The 12,169-nt window shown below is 55.6% G+C and overlaps 1 protein-coding gene across 2 annotated transcripts in view; it reads left to right on the plus strand.

The window, feature by feature from the left end:
• The window catches only part of ARHGAP39 (Rho GTPase activating protein 39), a 38,531-nt gene that overhangs the window by 14,155 nt on the left and 12,207 nt on the right, over positions 1 to 12,169 (plus strand). For both annotated transcript variants that reach the window (XM_080646990.1, XM_080646991.1), the window contains exons 2-6: positions 1,949 to 2,108; positions 5,047 to 5,478; positions 5,908 to 5,991; positions 7,990 to 9,358; positions 10,531 to 11,092. In XM_080646990.1, coding sequence (XP_080503116.1) covers positions 2,029 to 2,108; positions 5,047 to 5,478; positions 5,908 to 5,991; positions 7,990 to 9,358; positions 10,531 to 11,092 — 2,527 coding nt within the window. In that variant the 5' untranslated portion in view covers positions 1,949 to 2,028. The remainder of the gene's footprint in view (positions 1 to 1,948; positions 2,109 to 5,046; positions 5,479 to 5,907; positions 5,992 to 7,989; positions 9,359 to 10,530; positions 11,093 to 12,169) is intronic.

Here is a 12,169-nt window from a genome sequence, read left to right on the forward strand (position 1 = left end):
CCTGAGAGCCCAGTTACCAACAGCAGGTAACGGGGCGGACGTGGCCGGAAATGAATTGGTCCTCAGAGGACAGGCTGCTCGGAAGAATATGCTGCGTTTAAAAAGAACAGAGAGCAGACCAGGGCGGGTAGACCAAAGGGACACAAAAGTATACAGCTTCCAAGGGTAAAATCCACCATGTCTGGCATCCAATAAAAAAGGACGAGGCGCCGAAACCAGTTTGGCTCGGTGGATGGAGCGTCGGCCTGCGGACTGAAGGGTCCCGGGTTCGATTCCGGTCAAGGGCATGTACCTTGGTTGCGGGCACATCCCCAGTGGGAGGTGTGCAGGAGGCAGCTGATCGATGTTTCTCTGTCATCGATGTTTCTCTGTCATCGATGTTTCTGACTCTCTATCCCTCTCCTTTCCTCTCTGTAAAATATCAATAAAATATATATATTTTTTTTAAAAAAATGATGAGGCATGGAAAGAAACAGGAAAATGCAAATCATAATGTAGTGAAAAGTCAAACAAAACTGATGCAAAACTGACTTATATGATAGGCTGAGTAGACAAGGTCCTTAAAGCAGTTATAATTGCATTCCATTCGTTCAAAAACTGAGGGAAACACATAAGTACAGACATGGTGAAGTAAAGACAGTTAACTAAAAAATAAATAAACCCAAATTAGACTTCTAGAGTTTAAACTAAACTGTCTGAATGCAAGCACAATGGATGGGATTAGCAGCTGAATAGGCATTGCAGAAGCAAAGATGAGTGAACTTGCAGACAAAACAGTGAGACTGATCCACGCTAAAACAAGGAGAGGAAAAGTACTTTTAAATAAACAAAAGCAAGAAAGAGCATGATGGAAATGTGGGACAGCTGGCAGAGGGCTGATGTCTGTGTAATGGGAGTTCCCAAAAGGGAGGGTGGGAGGTAGCGACAGAAACACTGTTTGGTGAAACCCAGATCAAAGTCTCAACAAACCCTAAGCACAAGAAATGTTAATAAATTACACAAGGCCCATCACAATCAAATTGCTCAAAAATAGCAATGAAAAGTCTTACAGTTTGATTTTTAAATTTCTCTTTTGTTTTAATTTTCTTTTTAAAAAATAATGACATTTAATTCTTAATATATATGTATTTTTAATTTTTTTAAATATATATTTTATTGACTTTCTACAGAGAGGAAGGAAGAGGGATAGAGAGTTAGAAACATCGATAGAGAGAATCATTGATGGGCTGCCTCCTGCACACCTCCTACTGGGGATCAAGCCCCCGCAACCAGGGCATGTGCCCTGACTCGGAATTGAACTGTGACCTCCTGGTTCGTAAATCCTCACTCAACCACTGAGCCACACTGGCCGGGCAGGTTTTTCTGATTAAGATACCTGTACCTACTGTAAGACCACAAAGATTATTGTCTACATTTTTCCTAAAAGCCTTTTTGTTTTACTTTTAACATTTAGATCTACAGTTTATCTGGCATTGAGTTTTGGGTCAAGGTTCTTGTTTTGTTTTTTGTGGTTTCTTTTCCCCCTATGTCTGTATGTAGTCAACACAACACTTTTGAGAAGTCCACTCTTTGTCATGACTCAGGTGCATCGAATATTCTGGAGCGTTGCCCTGTCGGGCTGCGTTGTGTGCTTCACCCATGTTGCCACCATAGCGCCCTGCCCGATGCCCGAGGGCACTACATCTGAGAGGCAGTGGGCAGCTTTCCTGGGGCCAGCTGGTGAGGGGGTCTGGATGCCTTCTCACGGTCTGGCAAGGGCTGGGTCCCGGCTGGGGCTCGGGGGTAGGGCCCGGGAACCTGAGAAACTGGCTCAGGACGGGGCGTTTCTCATTCTCGCCAGCGCTCTGGGCTGTGAGGGACCAGCTGGGCTGTTACTGGCTCCAGAACCCCAAGGTGTAATAACATGTTTCCTGGATGTATGTGCTTAGACAGCAGAGCTCTCTTGCAGGGTGGCACCTTCCCTTGTGGTGCTGAAGGGGGCATCCCGATGATCCGCTGACTGTCTGCCGGGGTCACGGAGAGGCTGCGATGTCCCAGGCGCAGGACTGCGAATGTGAGAGCCATCATGCTGGCCTGCCGGAGCCTCGGGCCTCGGGGCCGAGCACCAGGTGAGGGAAGCCGCCGCAGGGCTAGGCCATCAGAGGACTGGCTCAGTGGGGCGTCGAGGCTGATCTGCACTTGCTTCTGAATTTGCCCTCTTCCGTGGAAACCTAGCCCAAGGCATCGCCCCCACTTTGTGCCCTGGATGCAAGACAGAGGGAGAGGTTTTTCTCACGCAAGTGGACACGGCTGCCTGGGCCGGACACTCTGCAGGCCCTGATGCTGGGCCCGATCCCGGTGCCCTCTCTGGGCATCGACCCACCCCGAGGCAGGTAGCTGTAGCTCATCATTTTCCTTTTTCTTCCATTTTTATTTTTCTAATTTTTAACTTTGTCTGGAAATACTTGCACACTTACGGAAAAGTTGCAAGAACAGGAATGTGTCCTCTGACCAGATTCACCCTTTGTGACCGTTGTGTCCTCTTCCACCCTTCACACACATCGTCCAGGGCGGGCCACAGATGTCACGGCCAGGGTTGGCGCACATCACCCAGGGAGGTGTCACCAAGAGTAATCTGCCCCTTTAGAGAAGCCCTAAATGAGTGGATAAATTATGGTTGGGTGTAAGACTAAGTCATCACAAAGGCTTCTGTTTTCTCCTGGAATAGATCCCGTGAAGGTGCCAACAGAGTGTGAGAGGTGACAGGTGATTCCACAATTCATAGGGAACACAGGGTCAAGAATAGCCAGGACGTGGCTGAAGAAGCAGGAAGTTGGGGTCTGGGAAATTCTGCACCCAGTACACAGCCAGTGCTATTCAGACACTGGTGCTGGTCAGGGGAGGCTGAGCCAGTGAGCCATCAGGAGCTCAGACACAGTGCCCTGCCACACCCATCAGGGGGGTCCCCTGGCTGTCCATGTGGGGAGAATGAGGTTTCGCATCATAAACAAAAGTCAGGTAGATTAAGAATTTCATGAAATTCATGCAAGGCAAATCTGTAAAACTTTGCAAGTCAACTTAGAATATTTTTGACCTAAAAATAGGGACGATTTCTTAAACACAATAGACAGAGGAGAAATTATGAAGAAAAAGATTTATAAATTCAACTATGTTGTAAGCCTTTCATCAAAAGTCAAGGTATTATAAAGAGAGTGAAAGGACAAGCCTCAAGCTTTTTTTAAAATATATTTTTATTGATTTCAGAGAGGAAATGAGAGGGGGAGAGAGAGATAGAAACATCAGTGATCAGAGAGAATCATTGATGGGCTGCCTCCTGCATGTGCCCCAACCGGGAATCAAACCCTGGTTCATAGGTCGATCCTCAATCCTCAGCAATGCTGCCCCGGGCTCAAAAGATTTATTTTATTTTTTTAAATAAAACTCCTGTTGCCCTAGCTGGTTTGGCTCAGTGGATAGAGCGTCGGCCTGAGGACAAAAGGGTCCCGGGTTTGATTCTGATCAAGGGCACATGCCCAGGTTGTGGGCTTGATCCCCAATGCGGGGAGTACAGGAGGCAGCTGATGGATGATTCTCTCTCATCATTGATGTTTCTCTCTCTCCTTCCCTCTCCCTTCCTCTCTGAAATGAAAACAAACAAACAAACAACTTCAAATCAGTAAGAAAAAAAATTTTTTTTTTTCACTGTATTCCCCCATTCAATCTTGGCTGCCACAATCAGACAGACAGAAAGCGCGAGGACTCTCTTTTCTTGCATCTGAAGAAAAAAAATTTAATGTGCAAAAGTTACATGTGTTTTTAGTAAAGGACAAATATAAAAGGCTCATGAATTATGAGAAAGATGCTTGACTTCATTAATAATCAGGAAAAATTAAAACCACGTACATGGGTATTCATTATACTAATCTATGTTGGTGTATGTTTAAAAATTTGTTATAAAAATTTTGAAAAAAAACGTATCAATCAAGGGGTGGAGGGTGTAAAGTTGAAGTTGTGGCAAATTCTACTAAAGGTAACCCTCCCCACAATTTTCTACACAACTACATATGTATAGGCGTCTGCATGGCTTTTTATAAAAAGAGCTTACAGAACTTTGTGTGGTTACTGTGACAGTCCTTCCCTGCCATTAAGTCTGGATTCACATTAGAACACATCTTTACAAGGAGGTAGTGTTGACTCTGCCCCAAGGACAGACATTGACCTCACCCCAAAAACTTTAAAGATCAACATGGAAAATCTCATTTACTGTACGCTGCAGTAGAAAAACACACTATTTTTTAGAGGATAACGTGTTCTAATTGTGTCCAATTACAAAAGTTAGCGATCTGTAACATTGTCGACAACCCAGAGGCTGCGGCACAGTGAAAAGTGTTGGAGGGTCTGAGCTCTTGTCCCCTGTGTGTCATCAGTTGGGCTCCAGGGCACTCTGATGACAATTCTCAGAAACAAGGAAGAAAGGTGTCTGACACACGGCAGCTGCCAGTGCTCCGCGCGGTCTCTGTTCCAAGACGCTCTGGACGGAGCCCTGCCTCCGGGCACGGAAGGGAGAGGGAAGCGGGCGCTGCGCGTGGCCAGCAGCTGGTGATGGTGTCGCAGGCAGAGTCCCCGTGCTAACGTAGTGGGCCCGGTAATGGCGAGAGGCGGCAGCTTGCACACGGCAGCTGCCATGGCACTCCAGCCCGAGAGGGCTGCCATGTGAAGGTGGGGAGCCTGGCCGCTGGGCTGTGGACCTGCCAGACCTTGACCCTCCGGTGCTCTGGGCACTAACTGGAAAGCTGGAGGAAGGCCATCTTTCCAACTTCTTTATAACCTGAGATTGTTTCTGTGATGGCCTGATTGTGTGTCCCCCACGTTGGACGTGAAGAGGAGACACTGGTCAGCTTCAAGAAGGTCTTGTGGTGTAAGGGCGCTGTCTTGCATTGGAAGCTGTGTTGTGAGGAAGTGCCCCCTGCAGGCGCGCCCAGTGGGTGGGTGCTGCATGGTGCTGGGGGCTGGGACGGGGCTGGGGCAGGGCCGCCTGCCCACACACTCACGCTGGCTCTTTCCCAGGCTGGAGTGGGTGGAGATCATCGAGCCACGCACGCGCGAGCGCATGTACGCCAACCTGGTCACCGGCGAGTGCGTGTGGGACCCGCCCGCGGGCGTCCGCATCAAGCGCACCAGCGAGAACCAGTGGTGGGAGCTCTTCGACCCCAACACGTCGCGCTTCTACTACTACAGCGCCACCACGCAGCGCACCGTGTGGCACCGGCCACAGGGCTGCGACATTATCCCCCTGGCCAAGCTGCAGACACTGAAGCAGAACACGGAGTCCCCTCGCGCCTCCGCGGACAACAGCCCCGGGCGTGGCAGCAGCCTCAGCCGTGATGGCAGCACCAGCTCCTCCCTGGACCCCGAGCCAGACCCTGGGGAGAAGGCACAGGAGCCGCTGGGGAGGAGCAGGCCGATGGCATTCGGGGCTGCAAAGGAGGAAAGTGGCAGGTGGGGCACTGTGGTGCAGGTGGGGGGCCCACGGGGCAGGTGGGGGGCCGGCTGGGTTTCACCAGGGACAGTGGAAACCTGGAGACCTGACTTGCACAGTGGGGTCCATCTTGCTCCTCTGAGGATGATGGCAATGCCTGGAAGGGAAGGGGCGGTGGCACAGGCAGGTTCTGTGTGTTTGGGACCTGCACTGCTGGTGTGGTGCTCCTGCATGTGGGGGAGAGGTGGGCCGCACAGGGGTCAGGTCAGACGGAAGAAACACTCACTTGTCCTGATGAAGGGGACAGCTTTGTGGGCAGGAGCTAGGACACTGGGGTCACACCTGAGAAACAAAGGGTGACACACACATTCTTAAAGGGAAAGTGTGCTGTTTTAAATGCACCTGTTTCTACCTGTTCATGTCCTTTGTTTCATTTCGCTGCATTTCAGTTCTTCCCCACCAGGAGTGTTTCCTGAGAAGGACTATGAGGTTTACCGGGATTACAGTGCAGACGGCCAGCTCCTTCACTACAGGTAGAGCCCGCCGTCTCAGGCTTGGCCTGTCTCCTGGCGGAGGGTGGTTTCTTGGCAGCTGTCGGGTGAGCTGGAAAAGAGTCGGGCTCAGCAGGAAGCACCTAGCGGCTGTGCGTGGCGGGTCCGCCGGCACAGGGCAGAGACCTCCGGAGCGGCCCCAGGCTCCTGTGGCAGCTTTTGGGTCTGGAAGAACCTTATCTCTGCCCACCTTGGGGGATCATGGGGCCTCTGGCCAAGCAACAAAGCACCTCAGCATGTGGTCTTCCTGGGAGCTCCCGGCCAGGCACCAAACACTTCCCAGGTGAAGGGGCACCTTGGCTTTAGTCGTAGGGAAGGGGGCTTGGGCCTCTCTTGGCCCTGGGTTTGACCTTGCAGGGTGTTGGAAGGTTCTGGAAATGACGCTTGGGACCCTGGTGTGCAGCAGCCATTATGCTGGGTGGGGCCATTCCTTGGCCAGCTCTTGTGTCCAGGCTGCAGCAGGAGTCTCCTGCCCCGGCTGTGGGGGTCCAGGTGGGTGTGTGCCTGTGGGTGGCCTGGGTGCCCCAGCACAGACCCGGAGTAACCCCAGTGCTGGGGAGGGATTCGAAGGCCTGAGGGGCCTTTGCTCCGGCAGTTTCAATGATTGAGCTTAGAGGTGGTACCCGGGTTTGTACTTCACCCGGCAGGGGATCTGCGCCGACCCTGGGTCCAGCCATGTGGCTGTGTGACCATGGGCGTATTTCCAGCCTCCTTGTGCCTCTGTCCTCGTCAGAGAAGCGGGTGCGGGAGGCTGGCTGGGTGGGCCTCTGTGCTGTGACAGTGCTGGGAAAACTTCCCAAGGTGCAGGGGAGCCAACCTTAAAAGGGGTATGGGGCCGAGAGACTGAAGAAAGAGGCGGACAACTCCAGGACTAAAACGTATTATTAAGGGAGCTGACAGACAGCAGCTGAGGCCTGGGTCTCTGCACCCTAAGGGGATGTGGGTGTGATACATGTGGCCTCCCGGGACGCATGGCTGTAGACCACATGTTAGGACATAAAACAAGTCTCTGCAAGTTCAAGAAGATGGAAATCATATCAAGCATCTTCTCAGATCATAGTGGAATGAAATTTGAAATCAACTACAGTAAAAACACCCCAAAACATTCAAACACATGGAGGCTAACTAGCATGTTATTAAACAATGAATGGGTCACCAACGAGATCAAGAAAGAAATAAAAACCTCCTGGAAACATATGAAAATGAACACACAACAACCCAAAACCTCTGGGACACAGCAAACGCAGTCCTGAGAGGCCTGCCTCAAAAAGCAAGAAAAAATAATACTAAACTATTTAGCCCTACAACTTAAAGAATTAGAGAATAGCAAGAAAAGTCCAGAGTAAGTAGAAGGAAGGAAATAATAAAGATTAGAGCAGAGATAAATGACATAGAGACTAAAAACCAATACAAAAAACCAATGAAACCGAGAGCTGGTTCTTTGAAAAGATAAATAAGATGGATGAACCATTAGCCAGGCTCATCAAGAAACAAAGAGAAAACCCAAGTAAGTAAAATCAGAAACTAAAGCAGTGATGTAACAGCTGACACCACAGAAGCACGAAGGATTGTGAGAAAACGCTGAGCAGCTGACTCCACAGGCCTCTGGGAGGGCTGCCCACTCTGTTCGGGCAGTGCTGTGTGTGGTGCTGGGCCGGGGCCCTTGCGAGGAGTGTCAGAAGGCGGTCCAGTGGGGGTCTGGGGGGAGATCCCTGCAGGAGAGCCCCGGAGGGAAGCCTGCAGGCTGAGTCAGGAGGTGTGTGGAGGAGCTCCCAGGACAAGTGGCGTCCAGGTCATTTACAGGGAGCCCCTCCTACAAGGACCAGCCCCCACGGGGAGCGGGGATGAGGAGGAGGAAGAGAAATGACCAGGGAGGCGGGTGATGGTCCAGGCAGGCAGCAGGGCCAGACTTCCGCCTCCACCAGCATCCTGTGCACCCCACTGCCGCCTCCAGGTAACCTGTGCCTGTTCCTCCCCCAGGACCTCCTCCCTCCGGTGGAACTCGGGCACCAAGGAGCGCATGCTCATCAAAGTTGCTGACCGGGAGCCCAGCTTCCTCTCCCCACAGGGCAACGGGTACCCCCTGGACAGCCAGCCTGGGGGCCGCTCCCGCAGACCTTCAGGTGGCCAGCACTCACCCAGCCTGCAGACGTTTGCCCCGGACACAGACAGCTCCGTCTTCTTCCCGGAGCGGAGGCCATCGCCCTTCCTGAAGAGGTCCGAGCTGGGGAGCTGCTCCCCACTGCTGACCCAGCCCCGCAAGCCGGCCTGTGACTCACAGCCCTCTTCCCCGCGCTATGCCTACGAGCCCCCCCTCTACGAGGAACCCCCCATCGAGTTCCAGGCCCCCATCTACGATGAGCCCCCCATGGACGTGCAGTATGAGGCCGGCGGTGCCTGCCAGGGTGGCTCCCCCCAGCGCTCTCCGGGCCGGAAGCCCGTGCCCTTCCCGCAGTCGCCCAAGCATGCCTCTGCCTCCCCCTTCCAGCAGCTGGTGCTCACCCGGCAGAAGTGCCCAGAGCGCTTCCTGAGCCTGGAGTACAGCCCTGCGGGCAAGGAGTATGTGCGGCAGCTGGTGTACGTGGAGCAGGCCGGCTCGAGCCCCAGGCTGCGGGCAGGCCCGCGGCACAAGTACACGCCCAACCCTGGTGGGGGGTCCCTCTCACTACAGCCCAGCCCCTGCTTGCTGCGGGACCAGCGTCTGGGGATCACATCCGGGGACTACAGCAGCATGGAGGGGCCTGAGGTGCGGCATGCCCCTCCCTCGCCGCTCCCCCAGGCCCAGGATGATGCCATGTCCTGGTCTAGCCAGCAGGACACCATGTCCTCCACAGGCTACTCCCCCGGCACACGCAAGAGAAAGAGCAGGAACCCCTCTCTGTGCCATGCCCCCAGTGCCTCGTCCACCGATAGCCCTGGGGACCTCGACCTGCTCCCCCAGTCCCTGACGGAGGAGCGGCCCAAGTGTGGGCCCAGCCTGGCCCCAAAGCACCTGGAGGCCAAGACGGGCGAGGCGGACGGGGCACGGGGTGGGGCCGAACCCTTCCTGGCACAGGCAAGGCTGGCCTGGGAGGCTCAGCAGGCCCACTTCCACATGAAGCAGAGGGGAAGCTGGGACTCCCAGCAGGATGGCTCAGGCTACGAGAGCGACGGGGCCGTGCCACTCCCCATGCCCGGGCCTGTGGTGCGCGCCTTCAGCGAGGACGAGGCCTTGGCCCAGCAGGAGAGCAGCAGGCACTGGCAGAGGGGCGCCTTGGAGAGGCTGGCCTTCCCCCAGATCTTGCTCGAGAAAAGCGTCTCCGTGCAGACCAACCTGGCCTCACCCGAACCCTACCTCCACCCCTCACAGGTATGAACAGCTGGCAGGCAGGGGTGGGGCAGGCGGTGGTCCCAAGACATGGTGGGTCGCTCACTGTTGCTGACAGCCAGGTGGACAGGTAGCAAATACCTCCCTCCAAGGACTCTCCCAAGGCCGGCCTCCCTCAGGTCCGTTCCTGGTGAGGCCTAGCTGGGTGCTGGCAAGTCACCTGGGGCCCGAGGCCTTGCCCTGACTCCAGGCCGTGGATGCAGGGGTGGTGGACAGGCATGCCCACCCTCTGAGCCTGAGCCTCTCCCACCTGTGAACGGGCTGTCAGGCGAGGCACAGTGCCGGTGGGATGTCAGGCACTCAGGTGACTTAGAGCCCTTCCTGAACAGGCTCCTGCACCCAGGGAGCCTGACACCAACCCTGGGGCCGATGAGCTCACCTGGGCCAGTAGTCCCAGGACCTCAGGCTGTGGCTGTGGCTGTGGCTGTGGCTGTGGCTGTGGCTGTGGCTGTGGTTGAAGCAGAGGCCCAGCCAGATGTGTCCTCCTGGGACAGCACCAGGCAGAGGCCAAGGTCAGGCCCTAGGAGCCTGCATGCACCTCCTGTCCAGGATGCATGCTGGGAATGTGGTGTCGGCTGATGTTCTGGTTCTCACCTCCTGACCTGCTTTATGAAGCCTCGGCCGAGGGTCTACACTGGCATCTGCTCAGAGCTGGCCGTGGTCACAAGGCCTCCCAGTGTCAGGCTCCTCCGTCTACTCCCAGCCCTGCCAGGGAGCCGTGCCCAGTGATCTTGGGTGGTCAGCATCCCCGTGGCAGGGCCACCTTAGTGGCCCTCCAGGCTAGAGAGCTCAGAGCACGTTCCTGTCCATAGCTCGTAGCACTGGAGGATGATGGACAATAAGACCGATAGGAAGAGGCTGGCCCCCCAACCCTAGGTCTCAGGAGTGGGGAGGGGCCTTTCTGGGTCCCTGCGCAGCCTTGCATGGGGAGGACGCTCACCTATCTTTGTGAGGCTGGTAGAAATTGAGGAGGCCAAAGCTGGGGGCATAGCCTGGCGCCACCATGGGACACCCTGAAAATGTTGCTGCCCTGCCTCCCCTCGAGCAGATTCACTGAAAGCCCCACCTAGAACCTTGGGACCGGTGAGGGGGCGAGCCTGTCACCTGCTGGGTTACGTAGGGCCCACCCCTCACAGCCCCTCTCTCCCTCCCAGTCCGAGGACCTAGGCTCCTGTGCCCAGTTTGAGAGCGGCCGACAGCCCCGCAGTGTGATGCCCAGTGCCAGCTGCGTGTTCCCCACATTCACGCTGCGCAAGCCGTCCTCAGAGACCGACATAGAGAACTGGGCCTCGAAACACTTCAACAAGCACACGCAGGGCCTCTTCCGGCGGAAAGTGTCCATCGCCAACATGCTGGCCTGGAGCAGCGAGTCCATCAAGAAGCCCATGATCGTGACCAGCGACCGCCACGTGAAGAAGGAGGCGTGCGAGCTCTTCAAGCTGATCCAGATGTACATGGGTGACCGGCGCGCCAAGGCAGACCCGCTGCACGTGGCCCTGGAGATTGCCACCAAGGGCTGGAGCATGCAGGGCCTGCGGGACGAGCTGTACATCCAGCTCTGCCGGCAGACCACGGAGAACTTCCGCCTGGAGAGCCTGGCCCGAGGCTGGGAGCTCATGGCCATCTGCCTGGCCTTTTTCCCACCCACACCCAAGTTCCACTCCTACTTAGAGGGCTACATCTACCGGCACATGGACCCCGTCAACGACACCAAAGGTAAGGCCCAGCTCTTGGCCCTTGGCACCCCAGGCTCTGCCGCCAGCCAGGTAAGGGCCGAGCTGAGAGCTTCCCGGCCTGTGCTGGGCAGTGCCTCAGAGCAGCAGGTATGGGGGGTGGGCACGGCACTCCGAGCAAATACCTGGTTTGTGCACTTGCAGCCTCGGGAGCCCCTCCTCGGCACTGAGGCCCGGAGAATAGCCACAGGGTCCCTGGCCACAGGCCGACAGGTTGGGGGCCAGGACAAGGACTCTGGTATCCATGGCTCAGCCAGCTGGTGTCCACTCTGCTCTGAGGCCACTGTGGCCGGTAGCCCTGCTTGATGAGGCAGGAAGGCCCCAGTCAGCCCATGTGCGCGTGCTGCAGTCACTCTGAGGTGTCCTTTGGCCGGGGTGGTGGCTGTCTGTTCTGCGGAGAACTGGGGTTTTGGAGGAGGGTTCCTGGGAGCAGGGAGGAGCATGGTGACCGTAGCGTGTATGGGCCCAGCTCTGGGTCTGGCAAGACACCAGCAGACCATTAGGGTGCTGCAGACTGAGCTGGTCCTGAGCCGCCCCAAGAGGTCAGGGGTTGGGACCAGCATAGGTAGCCACCTGCTGACAGCTGCCGGGATCAGGTGCAGGGCCAGCTTCCACCCTGGGCTCCTGAAGTTCACGTGTCGGGTTCATCTGGACCCAGGCCTGGCCTACTTAAGGGAGGATTTGGGGCTCAGGTGCTGCCAGCCAAGCGGCTGGACTGAATCCTGGGCCAGGCAGAGTGAGCACGGGGGCAGGGCCATAAATAGCACCAGGACACACATGTGCACAGCCCCATGCTGACACGCTCTACAGTCAAGACATGCCACCGCCTGCTCTGCAGGATGACGGTGCACCAGCCTCAGTGTGGGGGCCAGGCCTATATGCTTGTGACGGGGCTGCAGCGCGGCGCAGTGCTACTGCAAGGGAACGGGATCGAGCACAGGCGCCATCCAGCATGTCTGTTGCTTGGGAGCCAGGAGGTTTTCACACAGGCAAGCCGTTTTTGAAGCAGAATCCTGAACACAACAGACAGATTTCCCCAGGCGGCTCCTGCATGTGCAGC

This window comes from Plecotus auritus, assembly GCF_963455305.1.
Source record: "Plecotus auritus genome assembly, chromosome: 11".
NCBI classification, from domain to species: Eukaryota; Metazoa; Chordata; class Mammalia; order Chiroptera; family Vespertilionidae; genus Plecotus; species Plecotus auritus.